Source organism: Triticum urartu, chromosome 2, assembly GCF_003073215.2.
Source record: "Triticum urartu cultivar G1812 chromosome 2, Tu2.1, whole genome shotgun sequence".
Taxonomy (NCBI): domain Eukaryota; kingdom Viridiplantae; phylum Streptophyta; class Magnoliopsida; order Poales; family Poaceae; genus Triticum; species Triticum urartu.
Genome location: NC_053023.1, coordinates 644,873,993 through 644,897,878, shown reverse-complemented (window position 1 = coordinate 644,897,878; position 23,886 = coordinate 644,873,993). Strand labels below are relative to the sequence as shown.

The 23,886-nt window shown below is 44.2% G+C and overlaps 1 protein-coding gene and 1 long non-coding RNA gene across 14 annotated transcripts; both read left to right on the top strand.

The window, feature by feature from the left end:
* Window positions 1-5,567: 5,567 nt before the first annotated feature.
* LOC125539396 lies at window positions 5,568-9,154 on the top strand. 6 transcript variants are annotated; one of them, XR_007296855.1, is made up of 6 exons: window positions 5,568-5,744; window positions 5,825-5,902; window positions 6,277-6,737; window positions 7,378-7,484; window positions 7,728-7,879; window positions 8,809-9,154. It is a non-coding gene; the product is annotated as an uncharacterized LOC125539396 (long non-coding RNA). The 6 variants fall into 6 exon arrangements; XR_007296853.1 differs by having other exon boundaries at window positions 5,825-6,737; XR_007296854.1 differs by having other exon boundaries at window positions 5,568-5,902.
* A 972-nt stretch (window positions 9,155-10,126) lies between these two features.
* Window positions 10,127-13,833, top strand: LOC125539395. Of its 8 annotated transcripts, XM_048702838.1 has the most exons (6): window positions 10,127-10,382; window positions 10,460-10,609; window positions 11,644-11,720; window positions 12,031-12,105; window positions 12,431-12,588; window positions 12,888-13,833. In XM_048702838.1, the coding sequence occupies exons 2-6, from the start codon at window positions 10,602-10,604 to the stop codon at window positions 13,014-13,016; spliced, it is 447 nt and encodes a 148-aa protein (XP_048558795.1). In that variant the 5' UTR covers window positions 10,127-10,382; window positions 10,460-10,601; the 3' UTR covers window positions 13,017-13,833. The 8 variants fall into 8 exon arrangements, 1 of the variants encoding a protein (XP_048558795.1); XR_007296850.1 differs by having other exon boundaries at window positions 11,837-12,588; window positions 12,888-13,832; XR_007296848.1 differs by having other exon boundaries at window positions 10,460-10,613; window positions 11,837-12,588; window positions 12,888-13,832.
* The last annotated feature ends 10,053 nt before the right edge of the window (window positions 13,834-23,886 follow it).

Below are 23,886 nucleotides of genomic sequence, written 5' to 3'. Positions count from 1 at the left end.
CACGAGGACGAGCTTCCTAGACAAGAAGATCTCCGTATGCTTCTCGATGGTGCAAAATTGAGGTGTTCTCAGTGACCTATTCTGACTACTGATGGAAATTATCTAACACATGTCTTTGAACTGAAAAATAATATAGTTGTTAAATGTTTATTCAGTTCAGAGATGCAAATATAATATAGTACCAGTTTGGTTTTTTTTCTATTTAAGGTCTTTATGTAAAATTTTCTTCATACTATGCTTGAAACAGTACTGGTTTCAGTAGATATTTTTTAGCTATTAATGATAATTAGGTCCAACTTTTTCTTTCATTTGGAGCAAGTTCACTTTCGCCTTATTATTGCTCTACATACTGATACAAATCTAGGAGATTACTCTTTTCTGGACACCTGCCGCCTGTCAGGACCCCGATTCCAAGTCACATCGATCTAGCCGGTAACACCTCATATCACTTTGCGGCCTCACGCACGGTATTCCCACGGGTGTCGCCTTACCATGGCCCGGGACCGTTTGCGCCTTTTGGCTCACGTATATGATAGTGTCGCTAGCATCCATATGACAGAGAACCCGGGCCGACATGGCTAGTCGTGAACCCAAAGCGGCACTAACCTATGGGGACAGGCATACATGAATCACATCGAGCATGTCGGTCAGCATCGTGTGAATCCGGACTATAGCACTTGGCTAACAGGACTCCGGGAACCCGGGCTGTAGCAGGCTAGGCAGGGCTCCGGATGTCACCGTGTGACATTTCCCCGAAGGGACAGACACAGGAACGAAGTGAAACACATGCCGGCCAGTCAAGTGTCCTAAGCAGTAGTGATGGGCTAATAGGACTCCGGTGAACCAGGCTATAGCGGACTACTATGGCTCATGGAAGCACTTAGACTACATTTCCCCATAAGAGAGGCTGCCAAGGCTAAACAACTAGATTGTCGGATCCCACACATACCAAGCATTTCAATCATACACACAATATGCTCGATATGTGTAAATACAACATGGCATCACAACATAACTCTACAACTCAAGTATTTATTCATTAGGCTCCGAGGAGCGAGATATACAAACATGGGTCTCATGACCCAACATTCAGAGCATACAAACCAAAGCACATGTGGAAGCTTAACATGTCTAAGTACAGACATCTGCAAATGAAAAAGGCTAAGAAGCCTGACTATCTACCAGATCCTGCCGAGGGCACAAGATCGTAGCTGAGGTATCAAGCTAAACGTCGAAGTCCACGCGGAACTACTAGCGAGACTGAAATCTCTCTGCAAAACATAAATTAAGCAAACGTGAGTACAAAGGTACTCAGCAAGACTTACATCAGAACTAGCTACATATGCATCGGTATCAACAAGGGGGGGTGGAGTTTAACAGCAGCAAGCCAGCTTTGACTCAGTGGCTAACCTAAACTATGACTGCAAGTAACTCTTTTGAGGTGGCGCACACGAGTCCACATATTCACCATATCAATACACCACTATGGATCCACTTTTGTCTCCCTACGAGAAGGCCATCCATAGCACTCACGCTTATCTTGCGCATTTTAGAGTATCCACTTTCACTTGTCTATGAACTGTTATAGGCAACCCAGAAGTCCATTACCGCGGACACGACTATTCGAATAGATGATGTTAACCCTGCAGGGGTGTACTTCTTCACACATGCTCTCACCACTTACCGCCGTTTACACGACATGTACTCGGCAACCTTCAAGCGGAAGCCCAACGAGGGTGTCGGCCATGGCCTACCTAAACACTCAAGTCTCTAGTCCAGGTTTATCGCCTATCCAGGTTCCATCCGCAAGGACTCCGGCCGAAGTTTCCACATATGGCCCCGAATGATGTGAACAAGGTTCCCGAGACACCAAAGGGCGCCCGGTACACCGTGCCACGGTGTATCTACTGCATCATAGCCCACCCCTAGGGTCAGCTCTACGCACGGCCGCCAACACATATCCTATAAACACCAGAAACTAGTTGCAACTCCTCGACAGAGGACAAGGGTGATCAAGAAGCCGAGAGGGTCCATTGGTTTCGGGCCCAATGCATGGTAGTAATTGTTTCATGGATCACAAACACAGAACTCAGATCCTAAGGACGGCTTCAATGAGACAACCCACCACGTACTCCTACATGGCCTCTCACCGCTACCTTTACCAAATCGTGTTCCCATACTTAGCTCTCAACAGTAGGACATGTTTACACACCTCCGATTCATCCCCGATGAATCAGACCTGACTCAACTCTAAGCAGTAGCAGGCATGACAAACTAGCATGAATGAGTAGGCACATCAGGGCTCAAACAACTCCTACTCATGCTAGTGGGTTTCATCTATTTACTGTGGCAATGACAGGTCATGCAGAGGATAAGGGATTCAACTACCGCAGCAAGTAACAGATGAATCGTTGTTGCCCTAATGCAGTAAAAGAGAGCAGGAGCGAGAGAGTGGGGTTGTATTAGAATGAACAAGGGGGTTTTGCTTGCCTGGCACTTCTGAAGATAACATTGAGTCTTCATCAGTGTCAACGATCACAGCGTCGGAGCAGCGTCTACCGAGAGGGGACAATTACCGGCAGCAAGGAAGAACACAATCAATGTGATGCAACAATATGATGCATGATCATGACATGGCAATATGCTGTTGATTGAGCTAATGCAACTAGCAACAAGTTAAATGGAGTTGGTTTGAACACTAGGTTCAAATTCAAAATCAAACTATGAATTCAAATAGTGCATTATCATGTTTTGGACTAACCAGTGAGGTTAAGTTGTTCAAACATGCATGAAAATGCCATATTCAGATTCCTTGGATTTTTCTGATCATTTTTCATATATAATTTATTTCATTTGGAGTTACGGTTGAATTTCTATGATTTTTGGAGGTTTAGGATATTTTTTGAAATTTCCTGAATTATTTAAACCTAGGAAAGATTAATTGCGTCAGCATGATGGCAGCACTGCGTCAGCGAATCAACGGGCCAGCCAGGGTCAAAACTGACCAGTGGGTCCCACTGGTCAGTGACACGGTGCTGGCCAGGGTCACTTACAGGTGGGCCCGGTCAACAGCCACGTTAGCATAGTCAAAACTGACAGGTGGCCCCACGGTAATTAGATTATCCTTAAACTATTTGGTTAGCCGGTTAGTAATGCGGTGGGGCCCGGCTGTCATTGACTGCAGGGGGGTAATTAGCAGGGTGCTTAGGCCCTAATGGCTGGTTACGTCGGCGGTTAGTCACCGGCGACCACAGCCGACGGTGGAGGTACTCCTGCCGGCCGATTCCGGTGACGAGAGGAGGTGGGGTTGGGCCCGTTGGAACACCCGCGAGGCGGCGCGTCCAACGGTGGTGGTGGCAGCTGCTGGGGCAGCCGGAGACGACGGCGACAAGCACGTCCGCGGCGGCCGGCATTCGGACGTCGACCGTTCCGACGCCGCAGGGCACGGCAGGAGCAACGGGTGGTTGCTACGGCCCCGTGGTGACGCGCTGGGCGCGGTGACGTGCTTGGTTTGGACTGAGGCCGGCCAAAACAACGACGGCGACATGGCCGGCGCCGGCGAGGTCTCGGTCTCGACGGAAATGAGAGCTAGAGCTCGAATTAGCGCACAGGAGTAGGGGAAATGGTTCAGAGGCTCACAGTGCATCGCATGGATGGGTCAGCAGCTCAGGGGAGGCTCTGGAGACAACGGAGTGGCGACGGCGATCGCCGGAGTCCGAGGAAGAAGACGGAGCTGATGGCGGCGTTGTAGGGGCTCCCGCGGGGCGTGGCTCGGTGAGGAGGATGAGGGGGTCAAGGCGGAGCCTCTGAGCGCATCGGCGAGGCGAGGCAGTGGCTGTGGCCACGGCGGTGCGCGTCGGCGGCGACGACGGCGTTCTCGGGCGGCTGCGAGGAGAGAACCAGAGAGGGAGAGAGAACCAGGGAGTGAGGGGAAAGACTGAGGGGGTCCAGGGGGTGTCGTGGCGCTCGGGGTGGTCTCCAGTAGCGGCGAGCAAGCAGGAGGTGGCCGGACGCGTGCTCGCGCGCGCCGGCCACGCGCTCGTCCTCCTGGCAAGGGGAAGACGACAGGGAAGAGCCCCTGGTGGGCTGGGCCAGCGAGCTGGGCCGGCTTCAGGTAGGTGGGCCAGGTAGTCCTTCTCTCTCTCTCTCTCTCTTATTTCTATTTTCTAATTTTCTGCAACTGTGTGGCTTTATAAAAAAATGCCAAAGCACTTTGTAAAATGCTGCAATAATTTGTGGACACTCTATGGATTATTCTAGTGGCCCACGTTTAATTTCAGCATTATTTGAGCATTTAAATTATTTATAGTGTTTAAATGCCCAAATTCATATACTTTAAGATTTAACTCAAAAATCCAGGAATGACCTATAAATATGTTCACCATTTTTGGCAGAGGTTTTCACCAATATCCGAAGTCATGAACATTTCCAAAGGGCATTCTGGGTCATTGAGAAAATATTTTATTTGGACCTAGTTTGATTTGATCTGGTGCTAGGGTTTGGATCAATCCCCATTTCAAGTTTTATGGAATTTAAACATGATGCAGAGATGCAACTCTAGGGCTGTGACCGCCACACTAAGTCCTATCTCACTTTTCCTTTTTTTACTTTTCAGTGACAATGAACACGAGCGCATATGTTTTGTTGAGTGGTGTTCATTACTTGCTTGATCCATAGGAACTGGAGTTCTAGAAGAAAATCTACTGAGCTTTATTTCTTCTGTAACCATTGCAAAGAGGTGAACTACATTTTGGGCATATGTTCATGTACTATTCAGGCTCAGAATCATTTTTAACAGTACCCCTATAAAAAGAAGAAAGGAGCAGATTCAAATAAGACGAACCGTCTATTTACTAGATCCAAGGGTCTAAAATATCTCCGTGTTTAACGCAACAAGCCACGCTTAGGCTGGTCATAATGGGGAGTAACTTATAATAGTGTCATGCATATGACACTAGTCTAAGTTACTACCTTCATAGTACAAAGTAACATAGTAGTAGTGTCATAGAGGACCTCATTAATTAACTTGTAGACTCATTTTATCTTAGAAAGCACTATGTTACAATAACATATTATGTTACCACTTCTCATTAACTACATGCCACATAAGCAAAAGTTTCTCAAAATGCGCTATGTTACTTGCTAAGTTACTCCGGTTATGGCTAGCCTTAAGCCACGATCATTAACCCACGCACCCTTTCGGAAAAAAACCGTTGCGCGCTACGCCCACGCCCGCAGGACCTCTCCACTCCTCCTTCCTCCCACGCCGGCCGCAAGCGTCCCTCGCCGCCCCGCCGCCTCCCCTCCGCCGCTGCCGCTGGCCCGCCACTCCCATGCCGACGGCTGCTCCGGTCGCCGCCCCTACTCCTGAGGGCGCCGGGCGCCGAGAGGTCTAGGGAGTGGCCCATCGATGCCGTCCTCCTCTGCTTGGTGGCCTCCATGGATGCGGGAGACCAGGCAGATCCGTCGCTGGCCGACCAAAGGTCCCCGAAGGACGGCGGCCGGAGCCTCGCCATCCACCTCCAACAGCCGCCCGACACCCCATTGCTGCCGCACGTCGCGTCCCTTCCCGACACATCGCCAACCTCCCAGATGCCGACATCGCCGGGCCTCATCGCCTCCCTACCTGCTCCCCTCGCCGGACCTCCCCGCTGCCACCACGCAGAACCGGCGCGCTCCCCGTTGGCTTTTCAACACCTCCACGAGCAGGCGACCCACGCGCACACCACTCTCCGCTGCACCAGGTGCTTGTGTTATTGCCTCAAAGATTGTGGTGTTAATCTTTTAGGATCACTAACTTTCTGGATTAATTTGTTCTGTCAAGTGAGGAAGTGATGGTGCACGAGGACGAGCTTCCTGGACAAGAAGATCTCCGTACGCTTCTCGATGGTGCAAAATTGAGGTGTTCTCAGTGACCTGTTCTGGCTACTGATGGACATTATCTAACACATGTCTTTGAACTGAAAAATAATATAGTTGTTAAATGTTTATTCAGTTCAGAGATGCAAATATAATACAGTACCAGTTTGGATTTTTTTTCTATTTAAGGTCTTTATGTAAAATTTTCTTCATACTATGCTTGAAACAGTACTGGTTTCAGTAGATATTTTTTAGCTATTAATGATAATTAGGTCCAACTTTTTCTTTCATTTGGAGCAAGTTCACTTTCGCCTTATTATTGCTCTACATACTGATACAAATCTAGGAGATTGCTCTTTTCTAGACACCTGCCGCCACACTAAGTACTATCTCACTTTTCCTTTTTTTACTTTTTAGTGACAATGAACACGAGCGCATATGCTTTGTTGAGTGGTGTTCATTTACTTGCTTGATCCATAGGAACTGGAGTTCTAGAAGAAAAACTACTGAGCTTTATTTCTTCTGTAACCATTGCAAAGAGGTGAACTACATTTTGGGCATATGTTCATGTACTATTCAGGCTCAGAATCATTTTTAACAGTTTTTTTGGACATTCTTCCTCACGGACCTGCCTGTTATAGTATTATTTTTTATGAGAACAATACAACTTTTGAACTCAGCCTATAATCATCGACCTCTGCTTACTGTAAGTTCAAGCTCTGCTCTGGAATTGCTTTGATTGACTATCAATTAGCATGCACCTCTGACATGTATTGGCAAATGCAGCCGTGATGGCGGGCCGTTCCAAGAAAACATTTATGGATGAATAGATGGTTGCTTTCATATGCCAAAACTTGTTGAATTCTTCTGTTCTTTGGGTATGTATTTTCTGAAGAAAAAAGGTGGGATTTCCACTAAAAGCCATATAGAGTCTGCTCAATTGGTTGATGAGCAATGTTCTAGGTGCACACATCCTCATTATGATTTTCTTTTGAGTCAACTGAATAGTGTAGTGCCATTTCCACTACAAAATTTTCTCCAGTCTCAGTTTAATGCAGCTTATAAGTGGTTTGTACATCCTGCAGTATATTGATGTAATAATTTCGGATAGTGCTTTCCAGTAGCGATTTATCAATTTTTGGTTTGCAAATCAGTTATGAATAGTACTGTGCATACACACACAGGTGTGTGCAAATTTCGTCTTAGTTGTAGTTGTACTTGCTACATATGTTTCAAAGTACCACATTTTTTAGTTTTAGCAATGGACACGTCTCTGGGATGTAAATTTGGCCATTACTATTTCTATGGATATTTTAGTAAGAAATAAGGTATGTCCCATGTTTCTCATCCTTTATGCATAAAACTGTTTATGCCATCCCTACAAAATTAACTTGCAAAAGGACCATGCAGATTTTAATAGGTTCTAGGAATATCTTAAGAAACCAGTGTAGACAACTTGGTTGCCTCATATATGATATATCTTTGCTTAGATCGATCTGTGGATGCTACATATCGTAGGCTGGTGGGTTCCCTTGCTCAGATCGAGTAGTTGAGGCCACAGAAGTTGAAGGCGAAGGTGAAGAAAGCGTTGTCTTGATCGGGTGACGAGGTGTCACAGGAGGCCGGTAATTATGATTGCTGATGAGCCTTTGATTTCAATTTGCCTCGGTGTCGCTCCCTTTTTACAGTCTTCAGTCACTCGGTGTCGTCCGCTTTCTTACATTTTCTGATGGGCCTTTGATTTCTGTTTGCCTCTTATATTTTTTTCTAAGTTCCTCTTTTCCGTGGTTAGGTTCTGATATGTTGTAGCATGTCAATTTTTTTGGTCAAGTACTTCCCCGGTTCCTAAATATAGGACGTTTTGGCAGCTGTGCGTGGCGATGGCCTCACGGAGGCACACCGGTGGTGGAGGGCTTCTTATCTCTTAATTAGGTCGTCACAGATGTGCGTGAACAATGACCCTGCAAGCAATGGCATGTCTCTGTGTAAGCCATGAAGCTCCTAAGTTTCCATGATCCAGGTGTGGTTGTCATCTTTCTGATGTGTTGTGCATAAGCATAAGTAGTAGATTTAATTTATATTCATGAATGTAACTCATATCTAGACAGATTTACCTTGAACATGCTTAAAGTATATGGTCAGCTTGTATGAATGTCGCATATCATGTGTTTTATAATCATTTATAGAACTCTTTGTAATGCTTTGAATAATAATTTGCTAAACAATATCTAGAAAAGATAGCTTGAAGGAGCATGTGTAATTACTTCCATATATTATTTTAGAGTATCTGAATCCATATATGATTCATTATTGGTATCCAATGTTTTGCTTGTAAGCTACTTGGAAGTATCACTATTCAATTATCTTGGGCGAGGTTACTAAATGAAGCACCATTTATAGCCACTGTGGAGTTGGAGAAATATTTTTGGTTGGTTTGTACAAAACTAGAATTTATGATGTCTGTTCATAAGTATTTCTACTGAAAATACAATCTCTAAGAACTCCATATGCTGCTCATACCATGTCATAACTAGATTTGAAATTCTGAAGAATCCCAGATTCATGCAAATAGGTATTCTTTGTCACGAAATACACAAGCGGGACAGTTAAATAGTTAATTATGATGCTTTTTTCATTAGATGATTCATTTTAGAATTAATTTACTACTGAATTTTCAATGGACCCACACTACACAACACACACACACATAACAAAAAAAATCATGTTTCTGAACTGAACTATCATTCTTTGGCGGAACTCATTTTCTGAACTGTATCATATGGAGTCTGTATTCTGAACAAACATGTGAAGTTCCATTGTTCTTCGTAATAATTTAGCTGCCAAGCATTTGTTAAAAAGGGACTGTTTCTTCCCTTTGTACTTGGCTGAAATATTGTTTTATTAGGAAAATTCTGCATATTTAGTATATTTGGAGTCATTTGTTTGCAGACTGGTGCCATTCTTCCGAGAACACAATTGACATGTCGTGCGGAGTAGGAGATTTTTCACTGGTTATTATACATGCGTGAGACCTCAGAAGTTACAGGGGAATGAGTGACGCCACATTCAAGATCAGAATTAGTTTTTTTAGGGAATGATAAGAAAGTTAGTGAGAATGAGGTAACATGCATTTCTTAGATTTGTTCAGAATGACGGGGCTGCGGTTTTGGGAGCTTGGATGTATGGATCCGATTGTAAAACTATCTACTCCTACCAATAGATATGACATTGCTCATGTCAACTTTTCAAAAATAATATGCTTGTTTGCGATGGAATATGAGTGTACTTTCTTTAAGATGTAATACAAAAATACTTGTTTTTGTGATGTAATATGGATATACTTCATTTTTTTTGTGTGTGTGCGCGCGCTCGCATGCTCATATTTAAGGATTTCGTGAATAGAATATTGTACTTTTGTGCGACGAAACAAAACATTCTTATATAATCAATTTGCTTCACATGAATATAACTTTGTCTGATGCTTGAGATGATTAACAAGGATCTAAAGTGTATTAGATTTTTTGATGACCAAGCACTTATTACAACAAAAAATGTTTGTCTGTACATTAAATTTGCAACTACAGAGGTTCGGACACCTTATCAAAATATTTTCTCTGCAATTATTTGGTTAAATCTTGCGTCTGAAAATTTATGTAGAATGTTTTTCTTTTTTATTTATAAGTCTAACTAGATGGATGAGATTTTTTTTATATTGTATTATCGTGCGTTACACGTGCAAGCTTATTAGTCGACACGAAAAACGTCGATCATCCATCCACCACCGATCGTCCGACCATCCAACGACAATCCCCAAACACACTGTCACGATACGTTCTGACCAACACAAGTAGTCTCCACATCGAAACGTCTATGACCGTCTCAGGCCCCTACCCGGCGAACACAACCGCGTCATCTCTACACGAGACTGTCCAACTAAAAACACGTCGTCTGCCAGCAAGCGACTTACCTGTCTCTTCCGACTAAAAATATGTCGTCTAACGAATGCAATCTCTATTATTAAAGGAGAATCGAACGCGTGATGGTTCGATCTCCATCCACCCCCTCCTATCGCTAGCTCCTCCCACCGATTTTTTTTTTCAATCCTACAATCCCTCCGAAAACCAAAGGCAAATAAACAAGGGAACCAAGCGGTTCAATCAACAAGAGAACCACGATCGATAAAAGAATCTGAGCCGACCCCACCGCTCCCTCGTTTCCGTTCAAAAAGAAAAAACCACTCCCCACGAACTCACCTCCCACACGTCCCCCCGTCTCCCCCGCAGCCCTCGGCCCCGATTCAACCTCTCCCCTCCCCCCTTTCCCGAAAAATTTCTCCACCACCTCGCTGGCCCAAATCTCAATCCGCCGCCGACGCTCCCCTCCTCGTCAGCCTCGTGGTCGCAGTGGCCGAAGTCCTGTGGACGCCGCCGCTCTCCTCCTCGCCAGCCTTGTGGTCGCGGTGGCCATAGCCGCCGGCCCTGCACTCTCCTCTTCAGGATGCCCCTCGTGCCACCCTCGTGTTGGTTGTCGTCGCGCCACCTCTGTACACCGGCAACCAACTGTTCAGTTCCATGGGCCCTAATTGTTTCTTGAATTTCAGATTGTTGGGCATGAGAGCCACCATCGACTGGTTGATCCACCTCGCTAGCTCGTGTCCGTCGAGGTCGTTGACTCCTCCATTCCTCAATTGTTAAGCTTCGCTGCAGCAGACTCCCCTTGGAGATTCTGTTTCGACCACATGCATGACCCTGTAGGTAAATTACTTCTTTCCCCGTGGGTGCCTGGGTGGTCTTCAGCCTGCAGATGGGCTTCTATTGTACTGACGACGATACTGCTGCGAACATCGATCATCCTTGTCCCGCGACTGGTGAACCAGTTGAAGTCCACAGTGATGTATAGCATCATGAGCTTAATTATATGGCTACTTTTTGTTACTATTTCTACATACATGCTTTATTATATCACGGTTCTGCTCTTTGGGTATGCACTTGATTTATGGGAGGAGCCCCAAACTTTTATTAAAGAACTTACCAATCTTGAACCTTCAGAATTAAGACTGGTGGAGTACCTGTCATTTTTAGGCAATTGGCAGTGAAGACAGCCTTGCATCAGACATATGTCATAAACTTAGAACATACTGTTGGTTGGATACGTGACGATGTAGTTCGGTCACCATTGGTGAAGTGGATAATCTTAGAACATACTAATACTTTTAGGCAATTTGTCGCGAATCAGCTATAATGACTTAGTCCAGAGGTGGAGCGGATAGTTGGCACCGTGCAGTTCAACGATCCCTACATCGATCCCTTAGATGTGAGCAAGCTGCCTTTGGAGCTACTCAAAGCAAGACAGGAAGCATGGCATGCTCAAGCTCAAGTCGTCTCAATGGCTCGCCCCCGAAATGGATGACGCGCTCAAGTGATGAGTTGTGCGCACGAGTGGTCGAAGCAGAAGAAGAAAGGTCGTCCACAGTGTAGTCTTGCTAATTGTGGTCTTATATACTTAGCTGAGCAAAGCAGATGAAGCAAGGAAGAGATGTACGAGTAACAAGTTATCAACTATGTATTTCACTGGCATGTTTTTCAGTAGTGCAAGTGAGATTTTTATTTTGACCATTAATTAGTGTGAATTATGATGATCGCCATTGATCAATTAATGTAAGGGATCTGTCTTACGTAAAAGCATTGGATATGATGTATACAAGCATCTGCCACTAGATCTCTTTCTATGTTTTCATCTGTTGTATGTTCCCTCCTAATAAATTTTTTTCATGAATAATAACAGGCACATGGTCCCACCAAGAAGACTACTTCTGTGCTTGAACTATTCCAAATGGCTGCTATTTTTTGGGAGAAGAACAGGTATGTGTACCCTGTATAGAAAAGTGTAGACCTCAACAGTGTAGAATATATCTGTCGCATCAGGAAGGCGCCAAAATACATGTTTCCTGAACTTCCGGTTGTCTGACTTGTAGCAGCTCTGGAGCATCCAAAGATGATTGATTCATCGATCAATGGTTGATAGCAATTAGCTCAGAGAACAGAACAACATTGCAACTGACAATCTTGTGCATTACATCTACTTTGATCGACAAAATATTCCTAAGGGTAGTTTCAGTTTGATTTGGGCATCTACATTATCTTACAATCTTGTTTGTAAATAATTTTTCAGGTTTGTCTGTACGCCGTCCCATTCAACCCTCGTCTCTGTCAGCGTCGCCCTACCATGGCACGGGTGAACTAGAATGTATCATCAATTCGTCACCCATAAGCAACGAAATCTGATGTGGTTTTTGTTCCTGATCCCATGGTTACTCTGAATTTTGAAAGTTGATTCTGCAGTTTAAAAACCTGTGTTGACCTTTTCCGGCCGCTTCACCATATTGATTTACTACAAGTTATTGTGGTTTTCACTGATTTGGAATATGTGGCTATATATCCGTGGGCGTGTTTGCAAAATTTGGTGTGCTTCTAGCTCCCAATATGTGTTTGTGCTTGATGAATTGTTCGCCTCATGGTATTTACTTGTAATTTTTCCTTTATTATTAGCATCTGAGTATGAATGCTTGCAGGTGTGGGAGGAGCGGGACTAGGTTGTCGTCCAAGTTGCTCCACACCCTTTGGCATTGTTGCGTCTAGACCATCGCTCAGCTCCCACATCTGTATGCCTGGTCTAAGCACTTCAATTTTTGTTATATGGTGGATATGCATTTGCTACAGTTTTGTTCAGGTATATCTATTTTAATGTTCTCAATGTCAATCTATTCTTTGTACCACCAGGATTAGAGCAATACAAAAAATGGAGCTTCTAACATGTTTTTGTACATTTATTTGGTCTAATTAAAATGTTATTTATTCATACACATGTGCAGAGGGAATAGATGTCAATCGATGCTAAATCTTTCATATAAACACAGAAATAGCTCTCGACACATGACATGTTTTTTCTGATATTGTTCTATTTCAATGCAACAACTCTAGATTTATGTTACTTATTGTTCGTCCTGAACAAACTGTGCTCTAATGCAGGACTTCTCCTTTGTCATTGGATTAAAAAGACAAACTCTTATACCAGCTATTTCTTGTTTGTCCTTTCTGAAATCGAGGATTCACATTCTAATGTGCTGGGAGGTGCTTCTGTGTTTTTATTGTTCATGAATGGCATGACCAAGAAGGAAGGGAGGAAATGTTTTATAAATCAAGACAAACATGTTGAAGCTTGGTAATGTTGCAGAGAATTTAAGCAGAAGTACAATATTTCCATGAAAGTTTCACTTATTCTCTGTTCGTGTTGTTGGAAATGGCAATCACTTGATCTTTATATTATGCGGCTGCCTATCTAAAAACCTTAATTGTGGCCTTAATAAACATTACCATTTGACAAAGTAAAAGGTCCTTCTTCATTCAAATATTTTCTTATCGTGTTTGTAGGATTTGGCCATGATTCTCTTTCCTCATTTCTATATTTGGTGTTTTGTTGTGACCCAAAGTTGACCGTTTTACAAGTTATCTATTGTATATGTTGATGCTTTTGTTTCTAAGATGTATTCTCAAGTGATACTCACACATCTTATTTTCCTCTCTATGCAACGAGAGGAATGAAAATATGATTGAATTATGAATCTGATATTATGCGGCCTAACCATTATATGGCCTCTTGTGAATTTTTATTCTCCTGGTTGTGGGCTACCATCTGGGATAAAGGAGGCAAAGGTGACCAAAGCAACATCTTCCCCACCTTGGAGCACCAAATATGGTGTCTCGGCATCGAAAGATTGTACCATGAGGATTGGAGTTTGAACGGGATGCAGTTAATGTGAGAGGAAGAGATGTCTCGCATGCACTGTTGACGAGCTCGGGATACTGTACAAGCTAGATGGAGTTGCCATGTCTCTTATACATATTTGTTGTCGCTCATAGAACATTATAAATTAGTATAACATGGATTTCATTTATCAAGTAAATTGTATGATCAAATTATGGATCTTAATGGTTGCTTCCTTTTCAGCACTTATTTGTGGTTCTGTTTGAAGTTTTTCAACCTACAATGGAGATCTTAATTTTTACTATGTTTTCACATTTTTGTCCTGATACGCATTTAGGTTGAGATGGTAGTATCAAAGACACTTAACGTGTCCTTTAACGGCATGGCGGTTAAGAACATGTTCATTTGGCAGGAAGGAGTGGGTGCTTGGACTAAACTGGATGCATGACATATGTGTTCATAAAAAAAAATCACTAATGTCTCTAGCATATCTATATTGTTCCGTGGCAACGCATGGGCATCCAACTAGTTGTGACTAATAAGCTCTCACATACAATGTTAGTGTCGACAACGCCATGGCGGCTATCGAAAGGATTAGTGTGTGCTTCCTCGACAGGCAGAGCGGAGATCATTGAAAAACATTGACAGTTAAAGACAACAAGCTGTTTGGCCTCTTACCTGTAGGGGACGTGTCTAGTGGCTAGTGGTTCCTATAGGGAGGGTAGACAAGCAAATAAGTTTTCCGCGGGGTCATGAATATCTACTCCCAATGTCTGAGTTGATTGAATAGTATGGTTTATTTTCGTCCCACCACTTTCAACCAGTTTTTTTTCGCTGGGTTTTTTTCGTAATTCCTCCCACCACCCCTCCCATCCTGGTCTATCGGTTTATTTTTCTCTCCACTCTTTATTACAACCAGAACTTTCCTAACATATAACAAATCACAGATCTAACTTTCTTAAGTTATCCAAATCAATCTATCCCTTTTATTGGTGCAATTTGTTTTAGGAAACAAATAACAGATTTTTAGGAAACAAATAATAGATTTTAATCTAACTTTCCTAACTTATCCAAATAAATCGATTTCTCTCATTAGTGAAATTTGTTTTAGGAAACAAATAACAGATTTTCAGGAAACAAAGAACTGATTTTAAGGAAATAAACAAATAACAGATTTGTGCTCCTACGCTAACCTCTGAGATTGTCGGTGTCGGCGCCATCACGAAGAGAAAACGGACCATCCCGGCGATGACCACGCAGTGAGGCCCACTCATGCGGAAAAAAACGGACCGCAACCATGTAGCGACGCTGTAGGATCGAAAGTATGTCTAGAGGGGGGTGATTAGACTACTTGACCAAATAAAAATATAGCATTTTCCCAATTTTAGTTCTTGGCAGATTTTAGTTGTCTTAGCACAAGTCAAGCAGTCTCCACACAATTCAAGCAAGCATGCAAAAGAGTATATGAGCAGCGGAAAGTAAAACATGCAACTTGCAAGAATGTAAAGGGAAGGGTTTGGAGGATTCAAACGCAATTGGAGACACGGATGTTTTTGTCGTGGTTCCGATAGGTGGTGCTATCGTACATCCACGTTGATGAAGACTTCAACCCAAGGAGGGTAACGGTTGCGCGAGTCTACGGAGGGCTCCACCCACGAAGGGTCCACGAAAGAAGCAACCTTGTCTATTCCATCACAGCCGTCGTCCACGAAGGACTTGCCTCACTAGCGGTAGATCTTCACGAAATAGGCGATCTCCTTGCCCTTACAAACTCCTTGGTTCAACTCCACAATCTTGTCGGAGGCTCCCAAGTGACACCTAGCCAATCTAGGAGACACCACTCTCCAAGAAGTAACAAATGGTGTGTTGATGATAACTCCTTGCTCTTGTGCTTCAAATGATAGTCTCCCCAACACTCAACTCTCTCTCACAGGATTTGGATTTGGTGGAAAGAAGATTTGAGTGGAAAGCAACTTGGGGAAGGCTAGAGATCAAGATTCATATGGTTGGAATGGAATATCTTGACCTCAACACAAGTGTAGGTGGTTCTCTCTCAAAAAATGTGTATTGGAAGTGTAGGTATGTTCTGATGGCTCTCTCCACGAATGAAGAGTGGGTGGAGGGGTATATATAGCCTCCACACAAAATCTAACCGTTACACACAATTTGCCAAACTCGGTGGGACCGAATGGTTAAACTCGGTCGGACCGATTCAGCAAACCTAGTGACCGTTAGGATTTTCGGTGGGACTGAGATGCAACTCGGTAGGACCGATATGGTTAGGGTTAGGGCATAACATAATCTTGGTGTGACCGATTACACAAACTCGGTGGGACCAATTTTGGTAATAAGCTAACCAGAGAGTTGGTCAGGTAAACTCGGTGGGACCGGTTCGCTCATCTCGGTGAGACCGAAATGTTACAAAAGGGAAACAGAGAGTTTACATTGCAATCTCGGTGGGACCGATCGCTCATCTCGGTAAGACTGAAACGTTACGAAGGGAAACAGAGAGATTACAATCCCATCTCGGTGAGACCGAGATCCCTATCGGTGAGACCGATTTGCCTAGGGTTTGTGGCAGTGGCTATGACATTTGAAACTCGGTGGCGCCGGATAGAAAGAATCGGTGGGGCCGAGTTTGACTTTTGGTTTAGGTCATATGTGGATGTGGGAAGGTAGTTGAGGATTTTGGAGCATATCACTAAGCATTTTGAGCAAGCAAAACATTAAGCAACACCTCATCCCTCCTTGATAGTATTGGCTTTTCCTATAGACTCAATGTGATCTTGGAACACTAAAATATAAAATGTAGAGTCTTGAGCTTCAAGCTTGAGCCAAACTTTTTGTCCTTAGAATTTTGAGGGATCCACTTTCCTCATCCATGCCATGCGATTCATTGAGCTTTTCCTGAAATATTAATCTTGGAATAATGTTAGCTCAATGAGCTATATGTTGTTAGGAATTACCAAAACCACCCAGGGATAGTTGCACTTTCAATCTCCCCCTTTTTGGTAATCGATGACAACATATAGATCAAAGCTTCGACAAATGATAATAGGAGTGAAAGATATTGTCGCTTTGAGAAGTATGTGAAAAGCAAGAGGTCCCCCTAAATTTGTGCATATCTTAAGATTTGCTTTGGACTGCAAATGCACAATGAGTTAGGATCATGGGTTACTCTTCCATGTCACATACATCTTGGTGGAGCGCTCAAAATAATAAAGATTGAATACATGCACTCATCACCAAGCAAAGTGAATGATCATATAAGGATAAGTAAGATAATATCATCTAACAAGCATAAGTGTAGCTTATGATCAACCACATGATCATCAATGTCTCACAGATAATAGCATAGTATCTCAAGCAATCAAAAATAAACAAAGTTCAACCACCAAAGCAAGAGAGAATAAAAAGCAACGCTCTCTCTCGAAGCCTATGATCTATACATGTTTCTCCCCCTTTGGCAACAAGTTGCCAAAAAGTTCATAGAAAATGCATAGCACTAAAACGTCTCTCAAGCTTGGTCTTCAGGTGGTGGTGTCCGGATAACTCCAAGAACGAAGGCTTTAGCCGAAGTAGATGGAGCTGATGGAGTAGGTGCTGGAGCTGGTTGCGCTGAAGCTGTAGCTAGTGCAGATGAAGTGGCTCTAGTGTCTGGAATAGGCACTGCAGCAGACCTCTGAGCTCTAGGCACTCTGGCAAATGCATCAGTGGTTGTCTTGCCCTTCCTCTCCTGCATATCATCTTGAAGTTGCTCCACAACAGACTGAATCTCAGTTACCTTCACATCCAAGTCATAGAATTTTTGCTTCACGATTCTTTCCAAGCTCTCCTGGTTTTGAGTCAGGGTGGCCAGTCCCTTCTCAATCCTCAGAGTGGATGCAATCAGGTAGCCAAGCTGATCTTGCTTGCTCTTTAGGAGATACCGAGATGCTTCTTCAGTAGTTGGCATCCTTGCAGCCTTTTCAGCTTTTGCCTTCTCCTTCTTGGCTTGTGCGTGCACAGAAGATGGTTCATCCTCATTCATAACCACAATGTTGTCCTCGAAGTCTGGATAGATAGGCATGTGCTCCTTGTCTAGCAGATATGTACCAGTGCCCATCTTGGAGTTGATTAGCTCCTGGATCTGTGGGGCATACCCACAACTCCTCTTCTGATCTGCAGATGTCCTCTTGATAGTTTCAACTATTAGGCTCATGACTTTGAACTTCTGTGGGACATCAAAGATGTGAAGCAAGTTAATTGCATGGCCTCTGATCATCTTGTGATCACCTAACTTTGGCAAGAGAGTGTGCCTGAGGATCCAGTTGATGGTTGGCAAGCCTGACAGAAGGTAATGTACAGATCCAAACTTATGTGTCTCAAGAGCAGCATCTGGGATCTCCTTGTACATGTGTGCCATTGTGTTGTGATCCTTCTTCCTGTTGGCATAGACATCCAAGTCATCTTCACTCTCTTTTGGGGCATTGATCAACTTCGCCCATTCAGCAACCGTGGACTGGTACCTCGTACCTTCAGACATCCAGACAATCCTTCCATCTGGGTAGAAATGAGCTGTGGAGTAGAACTGCATGATGAGCTCATCATTCCATTTTGTGAGCTTCTGAGGCACAAACTCATCGACTCCACAAGCCTTGAAACTATCATGTACACCTGGATAGTGATCCTCATTCTCCTTGATGTAGTCCCAGTCGACCCATCTCATGTCACACACTATGGGATTCTTGTCAAGCAACACTGTCTCATAGAAGTCCTGCTGTTCCTTTGTATGGAACCTGTAATCCACAGCAGTCCTTCTCCTGGTGGCATATGGACCTGACTCTCTCCATAGCCTCAGACCTGAGGCCTTCCTTATCTTCATGTTCTCAGCTACTGGATGAGCATCATTGTGATCTGGGATTTTGGCTTTGAGCTTCCTCAGGACTTGTCCTTCATCATCTTCATCAGCAGCAACTTCAGGCACTGGGGCCTTGTTCTTCTCAGCAGCTGGTATACTCCTGGTATTCCTCTTAGGTGCACTCTTGGGCTTGGAGGCTGCTTTGGGTGCTTCTTTGGGCTTTGATGTTGCATCCCCTGACTTTATAGCATCACCCATCAGCTTTTGTGCCTTGGGTGCTGGTGCAGCAACCTCTTCTTCCTCTTCCTCTTCGGAATCTCTCGTGATTGAGGATCTCCCAAGCACTCTAGCAGTGGTCTTTTTGATCCTCTCCTTCCTCTTTTTCCCTTCTGCAGCAGCCTCTTTGGGTTCAGATCCCAAAGGTACTTGAGTAGATGCTCTGGCCTTAGACATTGGAATTCTCTTTGCAGGAACCTTTTGCTTCATACCTGGCTTGGTGGCAGCAGCAGTGCTATATTCCTTCTTACCACTTTCTTCTTGGAAGTGGCCTCATCCTCAACTGCCACATAGTCTTCATCCTCAGATTCAGAGGTCTTCTTCTTTCTGGCCCTGGTGGCAGCTTTGGGTAAGTTGCTTGGGGTGCTCCTGCTACCATCATCTGAAGTGCTAGAGGGACTAGTGCCCTCACTCAGGTGAACCTGCTCCTTTGACCTGTTCTGGCTGTCACTCTGATCAGACATGATGCAAACACTGACAGCTGACCCTGTGAATAGATTATAGATGAGATAGAGTGGATGAGAGGTTTTTGCAAAAGAATGAGTCAAAAACTTAGTTTTAGTTTTCCACAGAAAGCATTTCGGATCAACCGATTTGTAAACTCGGTGATACCGAAGCAGCTGTTGGAACCTAAACTAGTGAACTCGGTCAGACCGAGTCACAGTTCGGTGGCACCGAGACTGCTAGGGTTTCACAAAGTCCTAAACTTGGTCACACCGATTTGCAATTCTCGGTCAGACCGAGAATTACATGTGCAATGGCCTGAGCCGAATCGGTGGTACCGAGTTCCACAACTCGGTGGGTCCGAGATGGTTTCGGCGGAAACCTAACCCTAAATTTTCAATTCATGACTAAACTACGGAGTGTTTTGACTGGATAATAATGATCTCAATCGTGGCAAGATACATGGCGAACACAATGTGCTAGGAATCAGATAGGGACAGCACAGTGATCGAGTTCATACCCAAGTTCGGCGATGAACTCGCTACGGCGGCAACGGCGGGGATGATTTCCGTTGACGGCGGCGGAGACCAGCGGCAGGAGGCAACTGGCGACGAGGAAGACGATCCGGAGACCCTGGAGGCAGAGCGGGCTAAGCGCGGGTCGAGGAAGTTCGGAAAGTTTTCCAAAATTTGACCCGTGGGTATATATAGCCTGACCCTGTCGGTGTGACCGAGTGGAACAACTCGGTGGCACCGACATTCATAACTGCAATCAGTTACTGAAACTCGGTATGACCGAAAGGTTCAAATCGGTTGCACCGAGATTGAAAACCTAGATCTTAGTGGTCTCGGTATGACCGAAATGGATGAATCGGTCAGACCGAAACGCACAAAGAAGTTTTGGAAGTTTAAGTCTACGGCGAATCGGGGACTCCGAGTGCTCCTCACACAGAGTGGTTCGAATCTGACTTGATCAAATTTTGTGATGTAGCATGAATAGAGTTTGAGACGAGAAAAGCATAGATAGCTAGAGAGGGTTCTTAGGCATTCTTGTCCATCCACTTGGCAAAAGAAAAGAAAACCAATCAATCAAAACAACAAGTGGATGTCCTCGAATGAGTAAAATATGCAATCAACATGCTCACACAATAAAATGGCAATTGAAATATGTGGCAAAGCATGCACAACCAATTCTAGCATCTATCAAACAATTTGTGATGACTAGGTCATCTACGAAGGAAATATGCCCTAGAGGCAATAATAAAGTTCTTATTTTATTTCCTTATATCATGATAAATGTTTATTATTCATGCTAGAATTGTATTAACCGGAAACATAATACTTGTGTGAATACATAGACAAACTAAACGTCACTAGTATGCCTCTACTTGACTAGCTCGTTAATCGAAGATGGTTATGTTTCCTAACCATAGACATGTGTTGTCATTTGATTAACGGGATCACATCATTAGGAGAATGATGTGATTGACATGACCCATTCCATTAGCCTAGCACCCGATCGTTTAGTATGTTGCTATTGCTTTCTTCATGACTTATACATGTTCCTATGACTATGAGATTATGCAACTCCCGTTTGCCGGAGGAACACTTTGTGTGCTACCAAACGTCACAACGTAACTGGGTGATTATAAAGGAGCTCTACAGGTGTCTCCAAAGGTACATGTTGGGTTGGCGTATTTCGAGATTAGGATTTGTCACTCTGATTGTCGGAGAGGTATCTCTGGGCCCTCTCGGTAATGCACATCACATAAGCCTTGCAAGCATTGCAACTAATGAGTTAGTTGCGAGATGATGTATTACGAAACGAGTAAAGAGACTTGCCAGTAATGAGATTGAACTAGGTATTGAGATACCGACGATTGAATCTCGGGTAAGTAACATACCGATGACAAAGGGAACAACGTATGTTGTTATGCGGTCTGACCGATAAAGATCTTCATAGAATATGTAGGAGCCAATATGAGCATCCAGGTTCCGCTATTGGTTATTGACTGGAGACGTGTCTCGGTCATGTCTACATTCTTCTCGAACCCGTAGGGTTCGCACGCTTAACGTTACGATGACAGTTTCATTATGAGTTTATATATTTTGATGTACCGAAGATTGTTTGGAGTCCCGGATGTGATCACGGACATGACGAGGAGTCTCGAAATGGTCGAGACATAAAGATTGATATATTGGACGGCTATATTCGGACACCGGAAGTGTTCCGGAGAAGTTTCGGATAAAACCGGAGTACCGGGGGGTTACCGGAACCCCCCCGGGGGTTAATGGGCCTCATGGGCCCAAAGTGGAGAAGAGGAGGGGCGGCCAGGGCAGGCCGCGCGCCCCCTCCCCCTCTAGTCTGAATTGGACAAGGAGGGGGGCAGTGCCCCCCCCCCTTTCCTTCCTCTCCTCTCTCCCTTCCTTCCCCCTCTCCTAGTTGGACAAGGAAAAGGAGGGAGTCCTACTCCCGGTAGGAGTAGGACTCCTCCCTGGCGCGCCTCCTCCTGGCCGGCCGCCCCTCCCCCTTGCTCCTTTATATATGGGGGAAGGGGGGCACCTCTAGACACACAAGTTGATCTTGGTGATCGTTCTCTTAGCCGTGTGTGGTGCCCCCCTCCACCATAATCCTCGATAATATTGTAGCGGTGCTTAGGCGAAGCCCTGCGACGGTAGAACATCAAGATCGTCACCACGCCGTCGTGCTGATGGAACTCTTCCCCGAAACTTTGCTGGATCGGAGTCCGGGGATCGTCATCGAGCTGAACGTGTGCTAGAACTCGGAGGTGCCGTAGTTTCGGTGCTTGATCGGTCGGGCCGTGAAGACGTACGACTACATCAACCGCGTTGTCATAACGCTTCCGCTGTCGGTCTGTGAGGGTATGTAAACAACACTCTCCCCTCTCGTTGCTATGCATCACCATGATCTTGCGTGTGCGTAGGAAATTTTTTGAAATTACTACGTTCCACAACAGTGGCATCCGAGCCAGGTTTTATGTGTTGATGTTATTTACATGAGTAGAACACAAGTGAGTTGTGGGCGATATAAGTCATATTGCTTACCAGCATGTCATACTTTGGTTTGGTGGTATTGTTCGATGAAGCAGCCCGGACCGACATTACGCGTACGCTTACGCGAGACTGGTTCTACCGACGTGCTTTGCACACAGGTGGCTGGCGGATGTCAGTTTCTACAATTTTAGTTGAACCGAGTGTGGCTACGCCCGGTCCTTGCGAAGGTTAAAACAGCACTAACTTGACAAACTATCGTTGTGGTTTTTGATGCGTAGGTAAGATTGGTTCTTGCTTAAGCCCGTAGCAGCCACGTAAAACTTGCAACAAACAAAGTAGAGGATGTCTAACTTGTTTTTGCAGGGCATGTTGTGATGTGATATGGTCAAGACGTGATGCTAAATTTTATTGTATGAGATGATCATGTTTTGTAACCGAGTTATCGGCAACTGGCTGGAGCCATATGGTTGTCACTTTATTATATGCAATGCAATCGCCCTGTAATGCTTTACTTTATCACTAAGCGGTAGCGATAGTCGTAGAAGCATAAGATTGGTGAGTCAACAACGATGCTACAATGGAGATCAAGGTGTCGCGCCGGTGACGATGGTGATCATGACGGTGCTTTGAAGATGGAGATCACAAGCACAAGGTGATGATGGCCATATCATATCACTTATATTGATTGCATGTGATGTTTACCTTTTATGCATCTTATCTTGCTTTGATTGACGGTAGCATTATAAGATGATCCCTCACTAAATTATCATAGTAAAAGTGTTCTCCCTGAGTATGCACCGTTGCGAAAGTTCTTTGTGCTGAGACACCACGTGATGATCGGGTGTGATAGGCTCTACGTTCAAATGCAACGGGTGCAAAATAGTTGCACACGCAGAATACTCAGGTTTAACTTGACGAGCCTAGCATATAACAGATATGGCCTCGGAACACGGAGACCGAAAGGTCGAGCGTGAATCATATAGTAGATATGATCAACATAGTGATGTTCACCAATGAAACTACTCCATCTCACATGATGATCGGACATGGTTTAGTTGATTTGGATCACGTGATCACTTAGAGGATTAGAGGGATGTCTATCTAAGTGGGAGTTCTTTAGTAATATGATTAATTGAACTTAAATTTATCATGAACTTAGTACCTGATAGTATCTTGCTTGTTTATGTTTGATTGTAGATAGATGGCCCATGCTGTTGTTCCGTTGAATTTTAGTGCGTTCCTTGAGAAAGCAAAGTTGAAAGATGATGGTAGCAATTACACGGACTGGGTCCGTAACTTGAGGATTATCCTCATTGCTGCACAGAAGAGTTACGTCCTGGAAGCACCGTTGGGTGCCAGGCCTGCTGCTGATGCAACTGACGATGTTAAGAACGTCTGGCAGAGCAAAGCTGATGACTACTCGATAGTTCAATGTGCCATGCTTTACGGCTTAGAATCGGGTCTTCAACGACGTTTTGAACGTCATGGAGCATATGAGATGTTCCAAGAGTTGAAGTTAATATTTCAAGCAAATGCCCGGATTGAGAGATATGAAGTCTCCAATAAGTTCTATAGCTGCAAGATGGAGGAGAACAGTTCTGTCAGTGAGCATATACTCAAAATTTCTGGGTATAATAATCACTTGATTCAATTAGGAGTTAATCTTCCAGATGATTGCGTCATTGACAG